Source organism: Phragmites australis, chromosome 10 (assembly GCF_958298935.1).
Source record: "Phragmites australis chromosome 10, lpPhrAust1.1, whole genome shotgun sequence".
In the NCBI taxonomy this organism is placed as follows: Eukaryota; Viridiplantae; Streptophyta; class Magnoliopsida; order Poales; family Poaceae; genus Phragmites; species Phragmites australis.
Genome location: NC_084930.1, coordinates 2,394,774 through 2,422,045, shown reverse-complemented (window position 1 = coordinate 2,422,045; position 27,272 = coordinate 2,394,774). Strand labels below are relative to the sequence as shown.

The 27,272-nt window shown below is 43.5% G+C and overlaps 1 protein-coding gene across 4 annotated transcripts; it reads right to left on the bottom strand.

Annotated features, from left to right (window-relative positions):
• Positions 1 to 8,299: 8,299 nt before the first annotated feature.
• LOC133883329 (protein SEMI-ROLLED LEAF 2-like) lies at positions 8,300 to 24,770 on the bottom strand. 4 transcript variants are annotated; one of them, XM_062322627.1, is made up of 20 exons: positions 24,569 to 24,769; positions 23,998 to 24,141; positions 23,820 to 23,894; positions 23,335 to 23,450; positions 22,947 to 23,061; positions 22,710 to 22,838; positions 22,141 to 22,188; positions 21,719 to 21,909; positions 21,430 to 21,626; positions 21,053 to 21,339; positions 20,804 to 20,953; positions 20,179 to 20,706; positions 19,907 to 20,056; positions 19,239 to 19,314; positions 18,937 to 19,064; positions 10,000 to 10,200; positions 9,779 to 9,913; positions 9,590 to 9,712; positions 8,858 to 9,076; positions 8,300 to 8,754 (listed from the first exon to the last, which is right to left on the bottom strand). In XM_062322627.1, exons 2-20 carry the CDS (start codon positions 24,130 to 24,132, stop codon positions 8,587 to 8,589), a joined length of 3,171 nt encoding a protein of 1,056 aa, XP_062178611.1. In that variant the 5' UTR covers positions 24,133 to 24,141; positions 24,569 to 24,769; the 3' UTR covers positions 8,300 to 8,586. The 4 variants fall into 4 exon arrangements, with proteins under 4 accessions (XP_062178611.1, XP_062178609.1, XP_062178610.1 ...); XM_062322625.1 differs by having other exon boundaries at positions 9,590 to 9,913; positions 24,569 to 24,770; XM_062322626.1 differs by having other exon boundaries at positions 8,300 to 8,739; positions 9,590 to 9,913; positions 24,569 to 24,770.
• Between the last annotated feature and the right edge of the window lie 2,502 nt (positions 24,771 to 27,272).

Below are 27,272 nucleotides of genomic sequence, written 5' to 3'. Positions count from 1 at the left end.
CTCACGGCGAGGAGCACCGAGGGAGTGCAGGTTCTTGGATAGGCTATAGGCGCTGGAGCTGCTGATGAAGGTGCAGTAGGAGGCTAGGTTCGTGGAGTACTTTGAGCACTATAAGGGAGGCGAACGAGTAGCTTCGCTGTGCCGACGCGTTCCCCATCCATTTTGTTGTCGTGCCTCAGGGGCTTCTGCCGCCTCGCTACTCCAACACACATGACCTCATCGAGGATCCAGCTCACTCAACCGCAGTGACGCAGCGCAAGTCTGTTATGCGCCTAGCCGCATAATAGGCTTATCGTATGTGTATATAAATATACATACATGAAAAATGTGGTCACCCGGCTTCTTAATTATCATGCTTAATTTTGCTCTCAAATTGAACAATCTTTTAGAAAACTAGTGTTATTAGTTAAATGAAAGAGAGTCGATGGATACCCTTAAATTAATTAATTTGCACTCCTAGCAAGCATTGTGCTATAGCATAAGTGGATTTCATGTTAGAAGAAAAGAGGAAAAGTGGATTTTAAAACAAAAATTAACCAAGGTAAGCTATATAAAAACTCCAACTATTTCCTGATTTCACTTATATCAATTAACGTCACACTACATTAATAATTAATACTAAGAACGCTACAATTTAACTTGGCACCAAACACTAATATTGTGCACAGTAATTGAGCCTTTCGTCATGGGTGCGGATGTATGCTCAAATCACTCAATTTCAAATCTTCTATGACAGAGAATGGAATTTGCAGGTGCAAGCATGCAAAAGTAAGAAAAAAATGCCAAATATTTAATCATAAATTAATGAGAACTATGAACCAGGCTACAGCTAGCCCTTTTACCAAATCATCCTTGTTGACCTGAGAAAAGGTGACGATTTCGTCTTAGCTTTCGCTACGCGGCCGGATGCGAGTTAGTTTATTCAGTACTTAACTTGGCACAGGTCTGGCTCAAATAATTCTTAAAATTAGATATTTTTGGCTCTGTAATTCATAGAGCTTGAGCTGTAGATATACTGAGGATGTTTATATAAGTTATTTTATTTATATTTTAGTTTAAAAATTAAAACTTAAATTATTAATCTTATTTTACAAACGTAAAATCTGATGTGAGGCTAGGAGCCAGAGCTACGACAGGGTCTTAGTTAGTGATCATGACCTTCTAGAGTACTTAAATAAACCGATCATATTAATTAATGGATGGATTAGCTCTGATTGCCTCTAATTAAGTCTTGCACGCAATTGCGTTCCGGCCCCCGACGCGGATCCCACTTTTCTCACCTGCTCAGCATAGTGTCTTTTGACGTGTAGCACCCTGCACTTTGGAGGCCGTACCCAAGCAGTACAGAAGTAGTCGCCCTTTCCCGGCACAAAAGCATGCATGGCACGTGGCGTTCGCTCGTTGGCGGCAGTGAGCCGCCTAGACGACCGTGCCGAGCCATAAATTTTTGCCGTCTTGTGCTGGTTGCAGAAGCGTGCACTCTATGAAGAACGTCGGATCCAAACACTTGGCTATAGCAATGGGCAGATCTACCTGTCTTTAATTTTTTATGAAAAAAGAGAAGAGGAGAAAGAAAAGAAAGAACCTTAATTGACGCCACTGGCTATAGCTACCGATTAGTGCTCTGATCCTATTCTCTATTATCCATATCCAAGAACTAGCAATAGTTCATCGCTTGCTTAAAAAAACCAATAGTTCCTCACGAAAAAAAGAAATACTAGCAATAGTTCTTGCATGTAAAGTTCCTCGAAAGGAAAACTAGCAACAAGTTTTTGGTCGAACGACAAGACCTGGCTCGAGCTCAAATGCAGTATAACGTGCAGGTTCGTTAGAGCTTGGCTTGTTCACTATTTGAGCTGAGTCCGCAATTAAGTTTAAATCAAATGAGAATATAATATCTCATTGTTGTATTCTGTCATCGATGTTATGAGTTCATGCTATAGTTCTGTGGCTGAATTGTGCCATGAACACAAAAGGAAAATAGTTTAATTTCCTTATAAAAAGGAAAACAAATAGTTGTCACAGACCAAGTCCAATTTTCTCTCACCAAGTGCACATATCTACATGATAAACGACAACTAATTAACCAAAGGACTTGGACGCAAGAATCACACCTCTATGCAATAAACAAATCAAATTTTGGATTGATTGATTGGAGGTGATCGAGGACGCGCAGGACAAGAAGGTACGAAACCGGGGAGGATTAGAATACGGCCTAAGACTTGTTGACTGGCCACTTTCACTCCCTTATTTTATGGACCCCTTTCGTCCCCGTCGTCAGCTCACTCCGACGAACTTCCGGCGTGGAACGCACGCTAATTTTTCTGGGCAACCTGTCCCGCGGAAAGCTAAGCGCAGATCACGACATCATCTGCGCGCAACTTCCGGGGACAATTAAAAATGCGTAAGTTTCGTTGGGGGTTTACAGAAATTTTAGCAGGGAACTATTCAAGCATGAATTAAAAATGTTGACAAATCGTTAGTACCGGTTGTACTTCAGCGATTTATTTAAAAAATAATCGTAAAAGAGATATAATATAGAAGAAAACTGTTTATTTTTTATTCATTTCTATTTACAATAAAGGTTTCAATCTCGTATATATAGTGTCAAAAACCCTTAACAAATAGAATCGAATTTTTCAATAGATTGAGACGGATCCACATTTGATTATGAAACTTCAGATTTTCAATCACTCTTCATTGTACACTTATAGTGAAATACATATGTCTCATCAAAACTCCTAAAAAATTCTGTGGAAAAAATTAGAAGAAAGAATACATAGCTCGCGACATGGTCACATGAATTGCCTCATTAAAAATCTTAACATGAGAAACTTTAGAAAAACTCATTTAAGGAAAAAAGAGTACAATTCACCTAAAATGCTTTATATAATCTTTATTATTATCTTTGGTACTTAATCTTCTTGATTAAAATTTAATTTCTCGTATTGATATTATGTAAAAATTCTTCTCCTGAAATGTACAACTCTCTAAGCCTTATCATCCCAATACCACGAATATGCCTTTCAAAACTAGATGCAGGAAGAGACTTAGTGAATAAATCTGCAAGATTTTCACAAGATTTAGTATGCATCACATTTATTTTATTCATTTTATGTAATTCATGAGCATAAAAGAACTTAGTGTTGATATGCTTCGTTAAGTATTTTTTCGCATATCCCGATTGTACTTGTACAACACCTGCAACATTATCTTCATGAATAATGGTGGAGGTATTCGTGGTGTTCAAACCATATGATTGCTGGATATGATTGAATACTCTTCTAATCTATGCGTATTCCCGTGCGGCTTCATATAAAACTATTATTTTCGAGTGATTCATTGAAGTAGATACAAGATTTTGCTTTGACGATTTTTAGGATTGACTTTTAGGCCACCGCTCTTTCCTTGCGGTTGGGATAAAAAGTTCTTCTTTATGACTTCATCATGAACTTTATAAAGCTGCAACACGTCAATCAGTTCAGAATACTTCTTGTGTTTTGATTAACAGTGATTGCGTGCGGATTCTGCCGCATTCGAGTGGAAAATAGAGATAGTCTTCTCATTTTTCTCTTCTTCTATGATCTCTTTCCCGTAGAGACACAAAATTATGCAAATACGGTGCAGTGCGGAGTTGTACTCTCTGATATACTTGTAGTCACAGAAAAAAGAGCCGAACTCATCCTTGCTCTGCAAGAGTCTTGATGGTGTACTTAAGACGTTCAAAGCGCTCCTGCAGGTTGTACCATAGTGCCTTAGTGTTGGTCTTTGCCATATACCCATCCTTCGAAGTAGGGGAGAGACGGTGACGGAGAAAATGAAGTTTTTGATCATTCTCATCCTCCGTGAGAACTATTGTACTACTTGTTCCAAGACCAATAGCAGCGCAGAGCTTTTTGCTCTAATTACAATCCGGACATGCAACGTCCAAGTGAGATAGTTACGGCCATCAGCACTCAGCTCAACGAACTCCTTGTTTGTGATACCAGTCATCTTCATATTTAAATGACGCAAGTATTACTACTAAATAAAGTTGCATCGTGTTACTAAATTAGATTGCTACAATTTTTTCGATATTTTATATACTATTATTAGAATTTTATTGAATTTAAATGCATAACAGGCAATTTAAATAGTAAAAATAACATAGCAATAAATACTACATAATTGCTAAAAACATATGCAAAATTCAAATTCTAGAGGTACTTTTCTGCAATAAAAAGTATTCTCAGGGTTTTCTGCGAAGTCCTTGGGTTTATATGTAAAATTATAGGATTTGCGTAATTTTTAGAAACCACAAGGTCTAATTTGCAAAAAATGTGGCATCTGGATAATTTTCAGAACAACCAGGGGACTAAATGCAAAATTTTAGGGATTGCACTCCAATACTTGAAAACCCAGGGGCTAAATGCAAAAAATCATTTTTTTTTCTTTTTCTTATTTTTTTCTCGTTTTTACCCTCTATCGGGCTAGCCTACTTACATCTGGACCGGCCTAGCCCAAAACGGTCCACCCGCCTCTTCTACAATGGGGCGGCTAGGGTTTCCAAACCCTAGCCACCACTTGGACCGTCGATGGCTAGCGCGAGGCATCCCAGCGCGAGGCGCGATGCGCGGTCCAGCCGCATGTGGGTGGCACAGGGTGGTGGGGCACGGGAGGTGAGCACATGGCGGCAGCTTCCAGTCGGGCAACTGCAAGCATAGGACAGGCCGACGATGGCTGCTTCGAAGTGACACCAACAGTTCAGTAGGCAAGCAGTGGTGCGACAGCTTCAAGGCAGTCACACATGATGGCGACCGGAGGTGCGTCGTGACAGCGTGTGCTTCGGGTGGCTGCACGTGCGGGCGGTGGGGCCGCTTCGAGTGGCGATTCATGGAGGTGCAACGCGACGGCAAGGCAACGTGTTGGCTGGAGCGGGCGGCAGGGCACGACAGTGTGGTGGCAGTCACTTCGGGTGGTGTCCTTCTTTCATCCCCTTCTCCCTTTTTTCTTTCTTTCAATTTGTGGCGGTGGCCATCGAGCCACCGCGTAAAGGGACGACCGCCAGATTCCGGTTGGCGGCAAGGTGGAGGTGCGGTGATCACTGGTGAGGAGGTCGTCGGCTTCATGCTAGCGAGGTGTCGTGCACCTCCCTTTTCCTTTTTTCCCCTAATCTGTGTAGGGGGTGGTCACTGCTTTGCCGGCCGGTGGTGCACGGTGGTGGCTGTGGCCTCACCATGCCATGTTCACGCCGGCATTATTATTTTCATGCAGATTGCTCTCGCATGCTACTATTCATTGTGCTTTTATTTAAGTAAATATGCTACTGTTCATATGAGATGCGATACAGACATGGAGTTCATACAATACTTGCTACTGTTCATGTGATTCCGATCTATTTGATGCAAAATAAACAGTAACAGCGAATATACGTCCTAAATCAATCATACCTTTCAATCCTTACGAGCGATTCGTACCGCGTCGGGCATATAGGCTAGTCCATGAACTACCCGCTCGATGCAGTGCAGATCCGTTCTGTTAGCTTAGTCTCCAGCAGAGTTTCATGCTGATAACGTGTTGAGAAACCGCTGCTACCGGGTGTAGTCCAACGATCACTTAAGAGAACAATTACAAAGAAGATATAATATAGAAAAAAAATACTTATTTTTCATTCATCTCTATTTACAATGAAAATTTCTACCCCGTATATATAATACAAAATCCTAAAAGATCGAGACAGACTCACCTCCAATTGTAAAACTTTAGATTTTCTTAAAAAAAACTGCATAGCTTCGAACAGGATCGACTTGAATCTTGATGGGCGTGAGTCGTTGGATTTTGATGCAGAGATAATTCTAAGGTGATCTGTTGGCTCAACGAGGTATAGACGCGTGGACAAGACATTTTCAACCGGTGACGGGCACAGGAAGAATCTAATCGACGAGAGCGAAATGAACACGCTCTTTGTTTGAACGTTTGATGGCTTACGGTGCGACTTGGACTTGAGGCGTGAAATTCAAAGGAAGCCTTCATTGACTTGGAATATGGACCGGATGAGCCTCGAGGAAGATCGAAGACCGCCGATCTTTGGACCAAGTTGTCTTTCGGCCAATCGAAGGTCCAGATCGACTGACGCCTTCAATAACTAATCCGTACAATCCCCTAAATGATCTCTCTCCTCTCTCTCTCTCTTTCTTCAGCGATTGGGTGAGCTAGCACTCTCAGTGATTGATCTTCTTTTTCGCTTCAGTCGATTTGGCTCTTCCTTGTGTGTGATAAGAAACAGCCATTTGAACTGCCCACTTATCATATCATTCTATCTCCAGCTGAGCACCATGCTAGTTATCGGAAGGAATATGCATGAGATCCCAAGATTTTGGAATATTTCTTTCCTTTTTCTAGATCCGGCCACGAACTGTATACATCAAGATGAGAAGGCCGGCACGTTTTTTGCGCAGAAGTGGCATATTCCAGCAGCTAGCTCCATCATCTTTTAGCAAAACGGAATATCAAAGGTGACAACGTACGCACAAATCGTGACTGGCACTTCCTAATTTTCTTTTTCTCCCAGTCGAACTCATCAAAAGCTACACATTTTCTTCCTTTTTTGAAAAATAAAGCTACACCTTTTTAGAGGTCAAAATCGTGTGGCACATGAGTTTCTGCTCGGTTTGCTAGAGTTTGGGGTTAATGTGAGTCTAGCATATTTTTCAGATTTTCGTTGAGCCTTTTTTTTAAATACTCCTTCCGTTCATCTATGTAAGGTGTGTTTTTATTAGAAAAAGTCAAACTTTGTAAAGTTTGATCAATAATTAGTCAAATTATATTTACATTTAGTTTATAAAAGTTGTACCAATAGATTCATGTTTTAAAGTGCTTTTAATATGATGTTAATTTTATAGCAGTTACAATATATCGTAAAAGAAATTAAAAGTCAAAATTTACTTTTGAAAACTTTTTATTTTCATATATGTCTTACATGGATGGACGGAGGGGTACTTTACTACAACCCATTTGTGTCCTAGCTAGTAAATCCAGCGAGAGTCGTCTGCATGAGCCGTTCTTAATATATATCTATACTTTTATAAAATGAATGAGTTATGATAAATTTGAATGATCACTACCGTACATCTTACGCGATCAAATAGTCCACTATCAAAATTGGTCCTTCATCTCCTCTACTCTTAATTTTTGAGAAACTTCCAATCAATTTAGAAACCTGCAATTAATAGGCGTTATCAGCATTAAAAAATATCAATACGATATTATTTCCTTCCATCTATATGTGTGCATCCTCTATTTTTGATTTTTAATTATTTTTTTCTGAATTTTTTTTGACCCATCACAATATTATTAATTTCATATGTGCAGAGCACGCGTGTGGTTGCTAATGATAAATAAGGTTTTCTCTCTTTCCCATATGCATAATATCTCTATTTTTCGCTTGCAAAAGGAACTAAGGCTCCCTTTGGATATGCATTTTTCTAGCTTTTTTTTTAAAAAAGTTAGAAGTTATTTAAAGGGCTTGCTTTTGGCTTTGACTTATGGTGGCTTTTGTCTAGCTGAGAAGCGGCTGTGGTTGAAATGAATTGGGTCTGAGAAGCAGAGTGAGAGGAGTTTTTCTGACTTTTGGTATGTTAAAAAGCTAAAAGTTTATTGTAAAAGCCAATAACCAAAATTCAACAGCCGTAACCACTTCCTTGAGCAGAGTTTTTTTTCTTTCCAAAAGCCCTAAAGCCACAACTTATATAAATGGGGCCTAAGGCCTATTTCTTTAGGTTTCTTCAAGTTGTGACTTCTTCAAAATACCTGCTTCTAGTACAAATATATCCAGATTTACTTCTGTTTTCTCAGACTTTTATAGTAGTAAAGACTACTTGGGTTTATCAGAAACTACAGATATAAACTAGAAAAACAGGTTGTTTGTTTCAGTTTTTGACTTTTAAAATCAACGTAAACCCAAATAAACAGAACCTAAAGCATCAAGAGTTGTTGCAGTGTTAGGCAGTCAAAAGTATCGCAGAAGCTCAATTACTAGGGATAGCAAAAAGAATGTAATCACAAGTCATAATTGACTACTTGAGCTTCATGGCTACAGGACTTTTCAAGAACATGATAAGCAAACTGGTTGGGTGCCAGGTCACATTCAGATCAGAGTACGAATGGCTGCGATATCAGGTTGGTGAAAGCGAGACAAAAGAAGCCACCCGTGCATGAACAGTACGGCACTCCTGCTCACAGAATTACTGTGCGGTCCAATGATTGGAACCCCGTCGCGTTGCGAAGAGGAGAGTTTTCTGGCACAAGAAACCACTTTTTTTTACACATAATTTTTCTTTATATATTTGGCAACATGTTACATGTACAGTTTGTGATAGAAGCACTGCTCCCCCCAGTCCCTCTAAACGTTGCATCGGCAAAACACAACAACACAAGAACCGACCTATACAGCTATACATAAAGAATGAATGGAATGGGTGCTGAGTCCGGTTAACCCTCTAAGACCACATAAGCGGGCATACCTTCTTCGCAAAAATGGAAAACTGCCACATCTGTGGTACTATCTTGAGAACACAGTCACTGTAACGATAGCCTGCTGGCTGAACCTCAGCAGCCAGCAGCCCTGAGGAAGTTGTCATATGGGCTCGATGCTGGTAGCTTCAGGAACTGTTGCTGGATGCCGTAAGATTGCTGTGGGTTGCCATCGTTTGCGTATTGAGGATAGCCGTGCAGGTTATCGTCGACGAAAGGATTTGTGTTCTGCACCCCAGCCGGCTGAGAATTAGACCCGTTCGATGTCAATATCTTGCAAGGCGTAATCTTCGTTTTCAGATGAATTGAGAGGGTAAAGAATGGTTGCGAGTGCAAGTTATTCTACCTGAGGCAACTGTGGGTCATGGAAAAGAGCCAATTCCATCTGGTTGGGCTGATTGCTTGGTGGGGCAGCCGCTTGCATGTTCTGCTGGAAGCTCATGAAGGTGGACATTTTCTGCTGTTTTCCCATCGTGAGGGCTTCGCAATGACTGGTCATGTCCTTGAATGCCATGTCTATTGACATTGGAACTATACCTGTCTGAGGTGCTGGGTCCGTGACAACCTGAAATGCAGGACGAAAATCTAGGTAAAAGAAGTTACAATGGCAAGTGAATACAACTTGTAGATAAAACATGCTTGACTGTTCAAACGATTGTTGTTCCTTAATTCGGCAGGCAAAAAAACCAATTAATGTAACATATGTTCACTGTTCAGCAAATATGGCAGTACAGGCATGAATCGTTTTATATATGGACTGCTACTATACTTATCGTGTGCTCTTTCCCAATGAAAGGAAACATTTGCTTTGAACTGTCACGTGGATGAAATTCTTGCATGAGTTTTACACCTTGCAACTTTCCCTCACTCTGCTGCCAACCTGCTGAAACCTTCGCTAGCTTTTGCATAGATATGCTACTAGAAGTCAGACTATCACACCAATAGAGTGTCTCAAATGCTACTAGAACAACTGGTAACTTGATTCATGACAGGTCTATTCTCAACATGACAGTACCCAAGGACATATAAAATAAGGAAGTAAGGAGGAAGATGGGATTCTGAGAGAAAAAGGACATACTGTTTCAAGAAGCTGATCAATACTCAGAAGATCTGATACAGGTACAGAAGTTTCACAAGCTGCTGTGCTTTCTGAAGCTTCCCCAAAAATATCATGGTCATTGCCCAGGTCAATCAGCATGGCCTGTTGGAAATAAACGCATTTTAGCATGGAACATAGGAGATGAATACACTTATCAGACGTATATACCTCTTGGTGGGCAGTCTCATGAGATCCTGATGACGAATTCTCAACAGGTGCTTCAAAAAACTGAGTGCTCATTGGACACATGTCATCAGGAGAGAAGTCACTTAGCAATTGGCTTCTCACATTATGCAGCTCCGCCTGCAGAAACAGGAAAGTCGTCAGCAGCGGCATGGAACTCTATCCAAACAATGAATACAAGATATAGTTAAGAATATGAACATCACATCCAGCAAATCTGCAATGCTGTTCATGATAGTGGAGACTATGCATTCTCGAGATTGACTTTCGGTTAGTTCTATTTCTGAAAGGGACTTCAATGCATTAGCATTGTCCTCTGGTGATCCATATATTTTTGACGGATCATCTGAGGAATCTTTCACAGCCTGAAGTTTGCTCTCATCCACCAAATGAAGGAAAGGATCAGCCTAGGCAAAATAGCAAAGACATGTTAAATATAAGGTCTGAACCATACATTTAGAGTGCATAGGAGTCAAGATGCAACCAAAATGCTTCCAATAATAATACCATGAATAACTGTAATACGCTGATCTGCGTGATAAATAAGAGATTCAACTGAACTCCAATTTGGTATTTGGATTACATAATTTGGAGAAATAATACTGAAGCATGGTTGCCAAACCTACCTATGACGATTATAGTCAATAGGTTTTGTCGGTGTAAAGAATAATAGAGTCCCCTACCAGAGGGACCCATGGCGGTCAAATATCAGCCTTTTCTACACGTTATGATTGGGCAGAAGCATGGTCCCCCAGCACGTCCAGCCAGCGACCACACGACTAGTTTCTCCGACCAATCCTCATGTCTCAGTATGTGCCTAATCAGTCTAATTTCATTACACACTTTTCCACTCAAGTGTTTTTCTCTTACCCAGGTCGTCCTTCCCAGCCGACCTTGGCGTAGCCGGCACAGGCTTGCTATGTCCTGTCCCATAGCATTAAACACTACGGGACGGCCTGACAAGGCGTGGCAGTAGGTTTTGCAGGAGCGCAGATGGCACGTGGGGACGAGACCTGGCAGACCAGGCGATAAGGCTAGCGCGGGCGTGGGAGCGATGACATAGACCCTGCAGATCGACAGGGCAAGTGGAATACGGCCACTCGCCGTAATGATGAACATAGGTTAGAAGGATTAGTTAGGGCTAGGTCTAACTTGGGTCCCTATGTAAGTCCTCTCTCCCTCGGATATATAAAGGGAGGAAGACGCGGAGAAGAAGTTAAGTGTATCCAGTTCATTCATACGTATATAAAAAAAATACACAAGATGTAAGACTATTATCCTCAGGGAGGCCCGAACCTAGATAACCCCCGGTGTTCTTGACTTTATCACACGCACGTAGCTAGAACATACGGCCTCAGGTCGCAGATCACGCGCCCGTCGTCAGGTATACCCTAATATCATTGTCAGGGGCAACCCTCGACATTTGGCGCGCCAGGTAGGGGAGCGTATTTTTCGCATCTTGGTAAATTTTTGTAGTGTGTTTGGACTACCCATGGCTAGATCCACCGCAACTGACGAGCCTGGCTCCAAGGACTTGGGTTGCCGTGGGGTATTCTCCATGAAGCAAGATCCAGACGAACCCGGGGGCTACATAGACCTTCACGTTGCTGGGTCCTGACGATAGACTCCAAGCCGTGTGCTTTAGGGGAAAACCACCCCAGCAACTACATGGCCGTCCAGAAAGTCCCCCTCCACGCTGGGACGGTTCGTCAGCCATCCCGTGCGTTCCTCTCTTTTTACGGAATGACCCAGAGCCGCTGACAAGGTAAGATCCCTAATCAGGTAAAAGAATACCCTGAAGCTAACCAGATATGGATCCTCTTTGAGCAGGTTCATCCGGAGGACGAAAAAATGGTCTTCTGCTCTTCAATTTTCTGAAAGAAAGAACAATCGTTTTTTTGCGGATAGCAGGAAAAGAAGCAGCTTGTTTAGAACATCAAAAGACCACAGGTTACGGACATGGTACAGGTCGTCTGGCAAGAAGGGCGTCCGAAACCAGGGATGGACGAGCACAAGACCATGAACGCCAATAGGTCGTTCACGATAAGGGGAGCGGGGGCTGGAACGAGCTCAACCCCACCAACTAGCGACCTCCTCATGTACATAGTTTAGTTATGTTTTTTCCAATTATTAGACTATACTGCAGAGTATAAAGGCCTGTTAACTAGAATACGAGCAACGTCTGTACAAGGGTTAATACACCAACTAGCAATGAAGGAATCGCTACTGGGCGTAACCCAAGTACATATAGGGCTCTAGTGCTCGAGCCAGCCAACGGCGATGCTCCGAAGTAAGAAAGCTAGAGCGACGCTTCATCGGCTTTGAAGTCTAGTACTGTCCCTCGCAAGGATAACTTCTTAGGCCGGTGAGCTGGCCCTCCTGGCCTTTTCTTGCGCACCTATCCTGGTCGGAGTCTTTTAAAAAAAGATTCATACGACCACCCACTGCGGTCTTAGACCGACGTGAAAAGGGATGATCTGCTTAAAAAGGGAGCACCGGAGACAACACCTTTGTAGGCAACGCCTCCTTCGATGCTATTGACCTTTGGTGGTCATCATGTGGTCATCCTGTTTGATTCGAGAACGACCTGGATGGATCAGATCTCGGACTACCTTCAGAATCAAGCAACCGCTGACGATGACATATCAGCAGAAAAGGTCATACGGCAAGCTCGCAAAAATACTCCTTGGTAAAGGGATGACTTTACCACCGAAGGAGTAACGACTTTTTACTGAAATACGTCACTCAAGAAGGGGGGAGCATAACGTTTCCCAACATCCTTGGAGGCATCAGTGGTGGCCGCGCTTCATACCGCTCTCTGGTCGGAAAAGCGTTCCAATAAGGATTCTCTCGGTCCATGGCCCTCCAAGATGCTTGCGAGCTGATGAAATGATACGTGCTATGATTGTACCATGACCGATATAACAACCAACTAGCCCAAGCACTGAATAATTACAAACCACGAGACTCGATTCGCTAGTCAAAGATCACCTATCAACCACCTTCGATGGCCAACTACTCGGGTAGTGACCAAGTGGAGCGGCGAGAGAGTGATACAGACCCGAGCACAGAGTTTCGCGAACGTGCTCTAAATCCAAGTAGCCCAATGCCGACAAAACCCCAAGCGTTTCCACGACCACAAGGTTCGAAACGGACACTGGTCGCAGGCAGCCCCGATGCGGTTTATAGTTCTTGACCTGGCATGGTCAAGTTCGCCACAGAGGTCGACCACAAATCACACAGCTCGCGGAACATCAGTTCTATATGTAAGGCTCCTCGGAAACAAACCTGTTTTCCTATTTTGCAGGGCCTTCCGAACGAGCATGGAAATATGACTTGTAAGTCTTTTAAAGTTCTAGAAACTAGGCTCTTTATTTTGTAGGATTTCATGAACAGAAACGATTTCCTACCAAATTGTAAGTTTTTCCGTTTCAAAGGCTTGACAGCCTGGTCAGAGTTTTTCTTTTTCCAACCAGACGGTCGGGGGCTAGAACTATTAGAATCTGTATTTGGTTTCCTAGCAACCAAGTTTTTTTCCACCCGATTGCTCACCTTGATGAGGTGAGAACCAGATGTGGCCACTCGCGCAAAGTCAAAGGTATAGACGCTCATGGGATCACGACCACAAGCCCACATGTCCCAATTCGGGTCGAGCGTTGGTCGCCACTGAGGGGCTTATCGTGCTAAGTGCCACCCTAACAAACACGAGGCCACAGGTCCCATCCCGGGTTGAGCGCTGGTCGCCATCGAGGAACTTGTCGGACCAAAAGTCATCATGAGCGTACGAACTTAACTCGCGAGCGATTACGCTATGGAACAAAAGCAAGCCACTTGCGCAAAGTCAAAGGTATAAACGCTCGTAAGATCGCGACCACAAGACCACATGTCCCAATTCGGGTCAAGCGCTGGTTGCCACCGAGGGGCTTGTCGTGCTGAGGGCCACCCTAATGACCACAAGGTCATAGGTCCTAAATCAGGTTGGGTGCTGGTCGTCGTCGAAGGGCTTGTCACGCTAAGTCATCGCGAGCGCTTGGAACCTAACTCGTGAGCAGTGCAACGTGATCCCCCCATGCATAGAAAGCACTCCTAATCTACTCGCTACCCGAGCATAGGAAAACTTGCTTAAATAACAGGTCCTTTCATTACACAGCAACACCCGGGGGCTGACACTAACTTTCTGATCAATATATACGGCACCCAAAAACATATGGCAGGGGATCAAACCAAACAGTCCAAAAAAGAGAACGAACGATAGGCAGATATAGGTCAGCCTGACCTCGAAGCTCCTCTGTGGTCCTCGTAGCGTCAGCAAAGCCTTTAAAGACTGTCGGGATAAGGTCAATGTTTGGAAAATGCTCCTGAGCGCATGCCAAGGCAAGACAGGCGCAAGTGGCTCCAACATCCAGCAAGTGTTCACCCACCGTCACGCAAAGCCTGTCCTCGAGATCACGGGCCTCCTCGGAGGCCGCCAAAAACCAGCCAATGTGACCGGTCACGGTGTTCCCGGGTGTCAGGCAAACCTGAATGCCGGCAGACCGTACCAACAAGTCAAATGGGGTAAAAGCCCGGCTAAGACGATTGTAGAACTTTTCGCGCCGCTCGTCGTTCTCCTTGACCATCTACTCCCGGTCCCTCCATGCTGCGAGGAGTTCATCCCGAAAGCTTCTGAGGCGATCGTAAAACTGTTCTCGCTGTTGGTCGTTCTCCCTAGTTATTTGCGCCAGGTCCCGCCATACCGTAAGCAGCTCCTCCCAGCAACCTAGTTGACAAACTAGACAAGAGCCATGCAGGAGTCAGCTGGACGAAATTTTACGCAGCTAGCCTAAGACTGCAGTAGCTCGAACGATCGGACCAACGTACCTTGGAGATCACCCTGCAGATTCGCTAGCTCAACCGCAAAACCCCGCTCACACTCAGCCACCGCCTTCCGAGTACGCTGGTCGTCGAAGTCGTCGGTAAGCGTGGTTGAGGGCACGCTGCGAGCAGAGAGGCCGGTCGGCTCTAGGCGTGCTCCGTTTATGCGCGTGGTCAGGGGCTAGGAGTGAGCACCAGGTTCGGACATGTCGTGGATTCTACGACCACAGGGGTGACACAAGCTTATCAAAAAACAAAAGGCATCATCTAGATATATTACAAAACTAGAGTTACTGCCCAATTCTTACTCCTCGGCGGTCTCCACCCTACAAAACAGACTTTACGAAATCTACAGCCCCTTGGTACTCCTGCTGCAGCTTCTCCTCGGCTTTAAGTCCGATAGCAGTGACTCCCTCCCGAACGACGTCCGGATCGAAGTTGGGGGCACAACTGCGGTAGCACCGGAGGGCGTACCCTGCATTCTCCCTCACTGCCTCCGCGGCTCTCACCGTCAGGATACCAGGAGCTCGGAAACCTCTTCGAGAGAACCTTGGTGGCGTGGGCCTAGGACAGGGCTATGGGTCGTGACTGCGGCTCAATGATGTCTAGCCCGAGTTTCCCAAAGGGATCCGCCAACGCCTTAAAGGCATCTAGGAGAAGGCCGTGGGTGGTATGCTCGTCCGCATTGAGCTGGAGGTTCTCGGCGACGAGCGCAGCTTTCTAGCGCTGGAGCTCGCCGTACTTCTGCTGAAGCACGAGCCTCGCCTCCTCCTGAGCCAGCTGCCTCTCCAGCTCGGCGCACCTACTCGCCACCGCCTCCTTGTCGGCAACCAGCTTGCGGGCCGTGGCCGGGAAACGGGCGATCATGGAGAGCTAGTCGAATTCCGGAACGGGCTCCACGACCGGCTCCGTCGACACAGGAGTCACGATTAGTGCTCCCGGGGCCGAGGCCGACGCTGGAGGAGGGACCAGAACGCCCTGCTGTGGCACCGGAGGAGGAGTCACGATCAAGGCCGTAGGAGTGGTCGAGGGCCTGCAACAACAATGGAACCACATAATCAAAAGGAGAAAACGAACTCGGTGTATCCTACATCAACCAGAGAACTCACCGCGGACACGGAGGCGTGAGCACGAGCCTGGTCCTCACGAAGCCGCTGGACTGACTGTTCGAGGAGGATATGCCTGCGAACGACCCACGGACGCGCTTGGACTCGTCCAGGACAGACAAGTCACCCGCCAGTCTTTTCCCCTAAGCACAGACGCTCGACCGGCAGTGGCCTGACCGCTCTCGGTCTGGACAGAAGGGGTCTGGTCGAGGGATGTTTGGTCAGTGGGCACCTGGTCAAGGTGAACCTGGTCGGAGCGACACGGGTAAGCCCCCTACTGGCCGATGCTACTCTCAAGACCACCACCCACAGCCTCCGTCTGGCTCTAGACAGTCTGGCCACCTCCACGACCAGTTGTGCTGACTTTTGCGGCCGTGGTCTCGATAGTCACTAGGCGCAATACGTCGACCAGTGGAAGTTCCTGTTGTAACATGAACTATGAAACCTTAGCCCACGGAAAGATCAGGGATCAAAAAGTCTAAGAAAAAGCTAGGCATACCATGCAGCAAGCCCTCTCCGAAGGCGACAGATCGCACAACAGAAAAGCGTCTCGCGGAGGTCCATTCTTCCTCGAAGCGGCCGCCATTAGGAGTTTGACCTGCTGGTCGACGACATTGTCGGCCAACTCTAAGATAAGGAAATACGTAAGATATCATACGATCAACAAGCAGACACCATGATAATGGATGCGACGTTACCTATGGAGCTTTCCCGAGTGACGTCATCCCTCCTGGTGTACAAATAAGTCGTGTGCTCTCTCCTCCGCAGAGGGCACAACCGGTGCTTGATGAAGTCGTAGACGACGTCCGCTCCTGTCAACCCGACGTTCACGAGGTTCTTAACCTGGGCCACGAGGACCAACAACTCCGTGGTGGGCTTGGGGGTGGTTCCCCAGTCCTTGTTGTACTGAGCCGGTCCGCTCGGCACGCGGATATTATCTATGGCATCCTCGGTCTTGATGTAGAACCAGTCCTCCCTCAAGCCCGACCACGAGAACTTAAGGCCCATCTCGAGGTATGAGCCGGCGAGACCGTCGCGGAGACAAAACCCGTAGCTCCCGGTGGCTGGCCCGGCCATTAGTTTGGCCGTGTAGAAGTACCTGAAGAGATCAAGGCATGGCTCGACCTTGATAAAGATCTCGTATATATGAGCAAAAACGCTCAGCATGATAATGGAGTTGGAGTTGAGGTGGAGATGATGGACGTCATAGAAGGAAACGACAGTAGTGAAGAACTCGAAGAAGGATGGCATGAGATCGGCCAGGAAGAAGAAGACAAACATCGATCTCCTCCTTGTTGGCAGCAGGCATGTCCTCCCCAACACGGTACCCAGAAGAAAGGCGACGAGGGAGCAGACGGCTCTCGTACATCACCTTCAGCCTCGTCTCGGTGCACTTCAACTTGGGAAAGTCTGGCTCGTTGCCAGTGTGTGGTGCCATAGGATTTCTGGGGGGTTCTGGGGGGGGGGGGGGGTTGTAAGGAAAGCTCTGATGAAGAAGAGGGCGATGGGCTCTAGGGCTTGGTGACTAAGGAGATGGCAAAAAGTTTCGTGAGGAGCCTCTGGCTGTTCAACTTATAGGGCCAACGCGATATCCCAACCGCCGTGAGTCTAGCCGCTTCGAAATTTGAGAGGCTGCATGGGGAACCAAAATCTCTCGGGTCCAGCAACAATTAAAGTTTCTCTCTCCCACGATCCTCTCCCACGCACACGCCTTCCTTTTTCTCTCTCCTAAGATTCTCTCTCTCCGACCGTTTAACCTCCCATCAGGATGTGGTTTTCTGAGCCAACCACGAAAGTAGACCATGTCGTCAACCACTCCCTGGGCGAACTCATGTTCACCCGGGACTCAAATGGTACGACTGGGTCTGACCTCGACCACATGACGAACTGCTCAGTCTACCGTATCCGCAAAGAAGCTTAGAGGCTACTGTCGGTGTAAAGAATAATAGTGTCCCCTACCAGGGGACCCACGGTGGTCAAATATCAGCCTTTTCTACACATTATGATTGGGCAGGAGCATGGTCTCCCGGCGTGTCCAAGCCAACAACCAGCCGACCAGTTTCTCCGACCAGTCCTTAGGTCTCAGAGGAAAACCCCGTGACCAGTTTTCTCTGGTCGCAAGGCAGGTATGTGCCTAATCAGTCTAATTTCATTACATACTTTTCCACTCAAGTGTTTTTCTCTTACCCAGATCGTCCTTCCAGGTAGACCTAGGCGTAGCCGGCACAGGCTTACCGTATCCCGTTCTGTAGCATTAAACACTACGGGACGACCTGACAAGGCGTGACAGTAGGTTTTGCAGGAGCTCAGATGGCGTGTGGGGACGAGACCTGGTAGACCAGGTGATAAGGCTGACGTGAGCGTGGGAGCGATGGCACAGACCCTATAGACCAACAGGGCAAGTGGAATGCGGCTACTCGCCGTAATGATGAGCATATGTTAGAAGGATTAGCTAGACCTGGGTCTAGCTTGGGTCCCTATGTAAGTCATCTCTCCCTCGGATATATAAAGGGAGGGAGACGCGGAGAAGAAAGTAAGTGTATCCAGTTCATTCAGACCCATATCAAAAAATACACACGATGTAGAGCTATGATCCTCAGGGAGGTCCGAATCTGGATAACCCCTGGTGTTCTTAGTTCATCACACACACGCAGCTAGGACATACGACCCTAGATTGCGGATCACGCGCCCGTCGTCAGGTATACCCCGGTATCATTGTCAGGGGCAACCCTCGACAGGTTTTAACCGCATAGATCAGTTAAACTCTTAAAATGATAGGACATTGTAGGCTAGCAAGGAGACCATAAGCTGGGAGGATGGAGAAGTGATGTTCATGAAAATACACATTTGGCATACCGTCACTATTCAATACCCACTAGGATGGTAAACAAACTTTGCTGGAAAGGCTAACATAAACAGCTCATGATGCACAAATAGATATGAAGGTAAATACAAGAAATACTGGAAAACAACAAGATTAAACCAATATAACATAACAAGTAAGCTCGATTGCTTAAAGAGTACACTAGATCCATCAGCTTGATACTATAATGTGTTCTCACCACTTCAAATATTCTATATCTTAATTTCTTAAAATCTTGTCATGTTTAGGGAGTCACACTAACATAGCCAAAAGAAATCTAGTAGAAATAAAACAAGGGATGGAATTTTGATTTTACACACCGTTCGGTCATTAAGCATTTGTTTACAGATTGGAATAACAGGTGACACATTGTTAGCTCTTGAAGAGAAAATAATCATGGCTGTGGAGAGAGTAAATAAGGACCGGCGCCGAGATGGTGGTAACGAATCTGCAAGGTTAACAAAAAGAGGAGAAACAGTTAGAAAGGATAATACCTTAATTCTAGTATGAGTCACTGCTACGGCTTCGTGCACCAAGTAAACACCAAGTTCTATTAGTTACTTGGAAAGCTGCATTTATATTGACTATTAATGTTGCTTTAAAGGCAAAGTGACAATGTTACCTGCTTCAGTGAGTGAATAGCTCCTCAAAGAAAATGCAACCTGAAAACTCTGAGTAAGAGCCTCAAAAGTTGATGCCTGGAAGAGCAAAAGGAGAAAACATCAGCAAAGAGGGCATTGCGATTACCATATTTCTCTCTCCCTCTCTTTGAGATAAAACAGCAAAAGGAGTTAACTCTAGTTTTGATCACGATTGGTCGGTTCACAGTATTGTCTAAACCAGTTCGTACATGCATTTGTTCAGGACCACTTAGCAGTTTGCAAGAACTAACAGACTTATCAAATTTCCAGAGACATCGTCTTTTGACTTAAAATGTGTGATTCTTGAGATCTTCAAGTTGCAAATGCATATTTGTCAAGTGAATTTTATCAGATTATTCAATCAAGACAAGCTTCTGGCATATTACAGAAATTTGGAGTGTTGTATGAGAGAATTTAAATAATTTGTAAAAAAAACTGAAGAATCAAAATGCGGAAACCATTTATAAATTACGTGTATTCTCTTTCCTAAAAATATTCCAGGTTCAAACAGACCCTCTGGTCCTGCTCAGAAACATGTGCACTTGACAACGCTCCGTTGATTGTTAGGTTTCTCTCTTACAAGCAGATAATCATATCAAGAAAAAGAACACATACACAGACCGCAAAGGAACTTGATACGTAGGATTACCTTGAATCCAGAAAATAACAGAAACAAACTGTAAGTATGAGCAATTGCTTCATAGTTCGCAAGATTATTTTCATGAGATATCGCTTGAGCCCAAATGGATGACAACAAAAGTGTGATCTGACGACCACTCAGTTTCAGCAACATTGATTCCTGAATGCATTCAACATAATGCAGAAACAGTTGTTCATAGTAAGAAATCGTTTGCTCAAATATAATTAATTTTTAGTTGATACATCCCGAAATGGAAAACAGGTTAGAATCGATATAAGTACCGTTTCATCGTCTGGCTTGCTTGAGGAACTTTGTTCCTCCTTTACAGACATAGAAGGTGCTCTCAGAGACATAGAAGGAGCTCTCATAGATATTGAGGGTGCTCTGATAGATACTGAAGGAGCTCTCATAGCCATTGAAGGACCTCTTTTCATGGAAAAATTTGGAACTTTCATGCTACGTCGACGGCTTTGAGACGCAGGCAGATTTTGACGCTTGGAATTTCCGGTCCCTTCATCAATGCTATGCAAATTATTATCCTTGTTTTCTCCTTGTGAATTGTCAGAGTACTTGTCCTTTCTCAACTTGTCAAAGATAGCAGCTGAAGACGAAAATACAGAGACAGCCCTAGAAAGTGTCCTCTGCATGTCATGTTTCTTAGTCTGGCCAGAGGTACTTGCTTGATTCAAGGGGGATACAGAAGACGGGACCAAAACAATAGCAAATATGCGGTGTGCAGCAACACGAGCTTCATGATCAGGGTGGATCATTGTTAACAGCAACTGATGAAACAGAGCTTCAGGAAACACCTAACATCAAATATCGAAGGTAAGTTGCAAAGCAGAAGAAATTACTGTTGCACCATGTCAATTTAAGCACTTTCATTAATTTGTTTCAGAAATATACCTTATTCTGATATTGCAAATTTGGTACAGAAGCAATTATTTGAGCTGTGCGATAAACAGCAGCTGCAGTTGATCTTGCTACAACAGGAGTGCTTGCAATGTTTTCTAGCATCACAGCCATCATGTCAAGAACTGGCCCAGCATCAGATACCTGATCAACATAACAGTTTTGATAAGCCTTCTATGTATTGTGTAGAGATCTTCATTTTAAGGAAGCATAAAGTTCCATACGGAGAGAAAAGTAAACAACCTTCTTTGATAGCTGCACTAGGCATTCATCTATGGCCTTCCGAAATTTTTCATTCCATTTTACTAACTCCAGATCTTTACTGCCAAGAGTAATATGGAATGTCCTTTTCAAATGCCTGACAAGATCACTTATGGCACCTATAGTTGCTGCTGAAGCCTGAGCACTGGATTGTTCTGCAAGGGTAGCTGCCACCTCCACAATGCTAAGCTGCATGTCTGGCTGCTTCAACATGGACTTGTGTTCAATGTGCTTTATCAGTAGTGACAACATTAAGTGCATGTTTTGACCTGCAGAAATAATTTAAACAACAGAAATAACTAAACTGCCTGCATATGATGTATTTAGTCACAACCTCTAGTATAATGCAAAAGGAGCACCTGAGCTTTCCACTAAAAGTTGCATGTCCAACAAGACACACAGAGCAAGTCCATTTTGTGACGACCATGAACTATTGTTACCAAAGTACCGAAACAAAGACTCCAAGATGCGTCGGAACGTTGTTGCCTCCCTAGAAAGCTTGGCCATATTGTGCACACAGGTTCTGGACCAAAACTTAGGATCCTTAGCATCTTCCCTGCAGCACCAGAATCAGTTTAGAAACCACATACTGTATAAGAAGAAATGACAACGTCAATAAAAAAAAGAGTAGAACGAAGATTATATTACACAGGCAGGTTAACTCCTCCCTTAGCATTAACGATGCTCTCCCAAGAGGGGGCTGTAGAGATGACAAAGGGCGAATGATGATGCTCTGTCTTTCGGACTTCCTGCACCGATTGATTCTCTGTATTGTTGGTGCCTTGATCAGCATTTTGCATCTTCTGAGGTTTGTAGTTTTCCAGTACGACTTGAACAACCTAGAAAAACACAATATAAAACAAGAGCTATGATGAAAAATTTGGGACTGCAATCTGCTTGCAAAAGTGATTCAAAATCTGATACTAAGCAAAATGAACATCATCAAGGAGCCTGCCATGCATTACCAAATAATATTTCTTCTATAGATGCACTATCAAGATTGCTGAGTATATATTTTTTTTAGGGGAATTGCTGAGTACATATTAACAGGTAAGTGGGACATTACTTACATTATCAAACTCTGACGAGATATGAGAAAGCTCTCCCATGAACCAGACCTGCTCAAGATAAGAAACTACACGATATTATGACTGTCAAAAATATTTTGTGTTCAGAGTAGTTATTGCATATTAGAAGGACATATAATAAGAGAACAAAAAGGGCATTGATCTTTCGGAAGATGCCATTTACACCATTCATTTGATTCCTGCTCCTTTACAGTGGAGCACACATTGAAGAATTTGGAAAAGAAAGAGTAATAAAGAGCTATGTAATGGCAGTGGGCGTACTTAGTCTTAGAAAATAAAAATGCTAAGAAATATCTGGATGTGTCTGGAAGTAGTAACTATGGGTTATGATATTAGAAAAATATACAGACTATGAGCTATCCTTGGTCACATGATAAGGAATGCATTAAACTGTGGATTCAAAGCATTAGGTTGAAACTTGAAAGTGTTATTTGAACATCCTTTTGGCAATGTAACAATCTTGCTACACTTTTGAATATCCCTATTCTTCTTTGGTATTATTGGAGATCATATATTATGTCTACTTGATATTGCCTGACGACAGAATTTACCATAGCTGAAAGGGCTTGCAGGGCTGCAGCGCGCAGGGCATTTGTCCTCTCATCCTCTCCTACTTCTTGAGCTATTTCACATAGTCTTGGGACCAGCCCTTCCAAATTGAACTGATATGTACCATCCACCTGGAATATACAGATATGAGATCACCGACTACGAGATGTACCATATATTTAAATCAAATCCTGCAGTTGAAGAATGGCATCCACTGGTTATCAGACCAAAGGAAATACCTGATTGACAGCAAAATCAAACAAGGTTTCACACCCTATGATGCGCATGTCATCCTGCCTCTTTTGGTCTAGAAGAGTGTGTACAATACTTAATAAGCTGCTTGCGAACAGTGGCCTGCATCGAGCAAAACATTTATATATATATATATATATTTTGAACTGAAAGCAGGCGCACTGCCATTCATTTAAGGGGAAAACATGCAAAGTTTTACATTTACATTTCTTAACCAGTAAAAGATAATAACAAAGTGTAAGATATACCTCCATTGCAAACCAAATGACAGTATTAACATCGGATTACTGACAATAGGGTGGTGCTAACTTAACAGACATAACTTCATGGAATCTAGTGGCATGTTAGAAAGAGAAACTTGAAAAGAAGACTCACATCTGTTCTTTACAAGAAACCAACAGTCTGCGGTATATTAGCATCACCACTTTGGCAAAGCCATACTGCTCACTTCTTAACTCCTTGTAAATCCGTTGCTCCAAGTAAACTGTGATCTGTTCCGATACCAATATGCAAAAGAACACTAGTTAATTGAGAACCTGAATTTGTTAGAACAGATCGAGATACATTCATGCTAGGAAATATAATGAACAAGGATTTGTATGAAACAAGAGCACCACAAAGACAAGGGCACTATAATCGGAACATTAAACTAGAATAATATCTTATGAGGCATCTCCAATTTCCAGACAAGTTGATAATGCTTGATTGCTGCGCTACAAAAAGTTGGTACATTGCATTCTGTAGGGTTGTATAGCACCACGAACAATTCACTCAAAAGGTCACAGCCCCTAGTCCTTGCATGAATATAATGGCAGATTTTGTCAAATAATTTAATTTCAGTGAGGATGCAAGGGGCGGACCTTTGGCACTCGAAGAGGGTTTCTCGAAGCATACTCGCACAACTTCCCAATCCTTCTCTCGTTAGGTTCTTCATCCTGTAGCACCAAAAAAACAATTGGTTAATAGCTCCGCAACAGCAGCCAAGGCGGCAAGGTGGTAACATTCCGCAGAAGGACAAGGGATGCAGCATGTCCCAACCTGTGTTTTTGGAAAGATTTCAGCAAGGATCTTCTTGTACCGCTTAACGGGCTGCCTGGACCGCGTCCGCAGTGCAGGGCAGAAATAGCACAGGCTCCCGCACGCCGGCAGGACCTTCCGTGATATCACACCCATTATCTACTACTGCATACAGAAATTGCAATGCGCATGTTAGTGCCACCGTCATGCCACCCACATTCCTCCCATAACAAACACCTCATGATCCGGATTCCAACAACGAAATGATCTCGATTAAGCTTTGAAGGGATCTCGATTGAACTATGTCAAAAAATGAACCAGAGACCGATCAATCAAGACAATGGATTCGGCTTTGAAGGCAAACACGGAGCGAATCTCTCTTTGAAACCTACCAAATCATGCTACATTTTGGTCAAAACAAATTTGACGCAATACACAACCTGGAAATGTCATCTCCGCACAAAGCGAAACCCAAAATTGTGCCGCAACAGGACCCGATCGCTCGCAAACCCCAGCGATCCCGATCATTCGCATGCACAGACAGCCAGAATTCAGCGGTGGAAGAAGCGCGAGGAGAGGACGGGGGCATTACACTACAATCAGAGGCCGGTCGGTTCGAGCTGCCGCGGCAACGGCGAGGGGGTTCCTGTCGGGTCAGGGGAATGCGGGACTCCGGTAGAGGAGGTGGCGGCCGTCTTCTGCTCCTCCGCCTCCTGCCTGCCGCCTCCGACCGGGAGAAACGCGTGCGGGTGTGGGCCGGTGGGGTGGGGTGGGGGAGAGAGGCGCGCACGCCCCCACGGTTATTCGCGAGCGACGCGGCCTTTGGGTGGGTGGTTGCGGTGGGAGAGGGAACCGGACAGGGGTACGGATGACCATTTACGCTGATTATCAGTTTACTTGTGAATAAATATTTAAATAGTATAAGATATGGGTATTAAATGGTACTTATATTTATATATTCGTATGTAAAAAATACTACCTAATAGTTAAATGAGTATAGTTATGGATAAAAAATACTCATACCCACAAAACTTGTATAACCGTCGTATAAATATATCATCTTTAAACCTTAACATTCTATATCATATAAATACCCCACTTTGATCCACTCGCTGTGACACCGCCGTCCTGCCTCACGTCGCACCGCCTCGGCCCTCCCCGTCTCACTGCTATCGCCATGTGCCTTCTCATGCCACCCCACCGTGTCGCCCACCCCGCCCCGACCCATCCTACCACCCTGTCTAGTCACCACCGGCGTCGCGTTGTCCCGCTGGTAAAGGGTACCTGTAGGTAATGGGTTTGGAGCTGACTCTTCACCCATCAAATGTTCGTGGGTATACCTGCGGGTGGGTAAAAAACCGGCAGGTATAGATATATGTGAGCATCACTCGTACTCGTCGTATTCGATTGTCATCCCTAACAGGGACAGGGATTCGTGCGTGCGTCAGGACCGACGCCATCCTCGGTGGCATACGGGCTGCAATGTCTGGCCCTATATCTCTCTATAGTATAAAATACAGTTAGTTCTCACCTAACATCTTCTCATACTCTCCTCTTATCCAATAAAAATCGGTGAAATTCTCTATATGCCATCAGAAAAGTTCCTCTTCCGTATGAGCCACTCAAATTTTTGAACTTCTTTCATTGCCGTCGATTTTATCTTTCGTTACTTTCTTACCATTTTATCCACATTTTCTTCACTCCTCTATCAAAATCACTGTTCATCGATTCATCACCGATTCTGTTTCGAAAAAATCAGTGGTCTTCTGTTTCTTCATAAATCTTAGAATTTTTTTACATCTTTCATATTCTATATACAACCTATTTTAATTAGATTCACCTAAAAATCCTATGTAAAATTTAAATTAGAATTCTAAAAAAATGTTACTAGTATAATTTCTAATAATTGTTAAGGCCTCGAATAAAATTCTAAAAATCTAAAAAAATCACTAATATTCTTCTTATGTGATGAAATAATTTCTAAAACTATTTACAACCCTAGGTTACATGGTGAAAAAGTATGTTTCTTTATAGTACTCCATTTATATGCAGCGTGACAGAATAGATGAGAATAGAACATTACAAAGGAACTCACTTTTTACCATATAACATAGGGCTAAAAATAATTTTAAAAATTATTTCATCACATAAGAAAATATTAATGATTTTTTCTAGATTTTTGGATTTTATTTGAGGTCCTAATAATTATTAGAAGTTACAAAAGTACCATTTTGGATAATTTTAATTTAAATTCTACGCAGACTTTTTGGATTAATCTATTAAAAATGAGTTGCACATGTATTATGAAACACATACAAAAAGTTTTAGGTTTTTTTTAAGAAACAGAAGATAACTGATTTTTGGAGAAATAGAATTGATGAACAGTGACTTTGATGGATGATTGAACGAAAATGTATACATAATGGTAAGAAATAAATGAAATATAAAATTGATGGCAACGAAGGAAGTCCAAAAATTTGAGTGGCACATAGGGAAGAGAAAGTTTTTCTGATAGTATATAGGGAATTTTTTCATAAAAATCTCTGAAGTTTGAATAATTTATGTACTTTTGTTATTCATCTTTGTCCTCTAGTTTTCTATCTCGTTACTAGTTATGGACATAGGACCTATATTACTAATGAGAAAATTAGAAAAAAAATTATTGTATAATCTCTCCTCTTTTTTTATCCATCTGAAAGCAAACTAGTGTATCATTCCTGACGTATTCATTCGACGGTACTTCTATAACATTTCTATTTTTCATACTTAAATTTATATTAATATTATCACGTCTAATATTTATATTTCTGTTGTAACTCATAAGCACTTAGCTAGTTTGGGTCAATCAACACTCGAACAAGAATTTTTGGTGATGTGCTCGGGCGACCAAATTTTGGTGATCGAATTTGATTGCTCGCTTAGTAGTACTAACAAGGAAAATTGCACCTTAATTCATATCTCATGCCTCAAGATTAGCACGCCACTTAATTCATGTAGCTCAAAAAAGGTCGTGCGACCACTGGTGGGCACTACGATAAATAGCATATGAAGATATACGGTGTCTTTGATTTTTGGACAAGGTTTCTTAGAGCCATTTCATTTAAACATGCTGAGAGAAAATAGATTGAGCGGACTTATATATGTTGAAAAGAAAAGTTTTTGGTTGATTGGATCTGTCTGAATAGATTGAGTTGATTTTTCGTTTGATTGATTGAATCTGAGGTTGTATGAGCGAACGTAAGAGTTGAGATTAGTTACTCACACGAAGATTTTATGACAATGATAAATGAGTTCGT

What these genes read in the sequence shown, in the direction of transcription:
- LOC133883329 (XM_062322625.1), bottom strand. Translation starts at nt 24,132, where the DNA reads ATGGGTGTGATATCACGGAAGGTCCTGCCGGCGTGCGGGAGCCTGTGC. An exon ending in AAATCTTTCCAAAAACACAG is followed by an intron (nt 23,895 to 23,997) that starts GTTGGGACATGC and finishes TTGGTGCTACAG; the next exon opens with GATGAAGAACCTAACGAGAG. An exon ending in TGTTATTTTCTGGATTCAAG is followed by an intron (nt 19,315 to 19,906) that starts GTAATCCTACGT and finishes TTGCTCTTCCAG; the next exon opens with GCATCAACTTTTGAGGCTCT.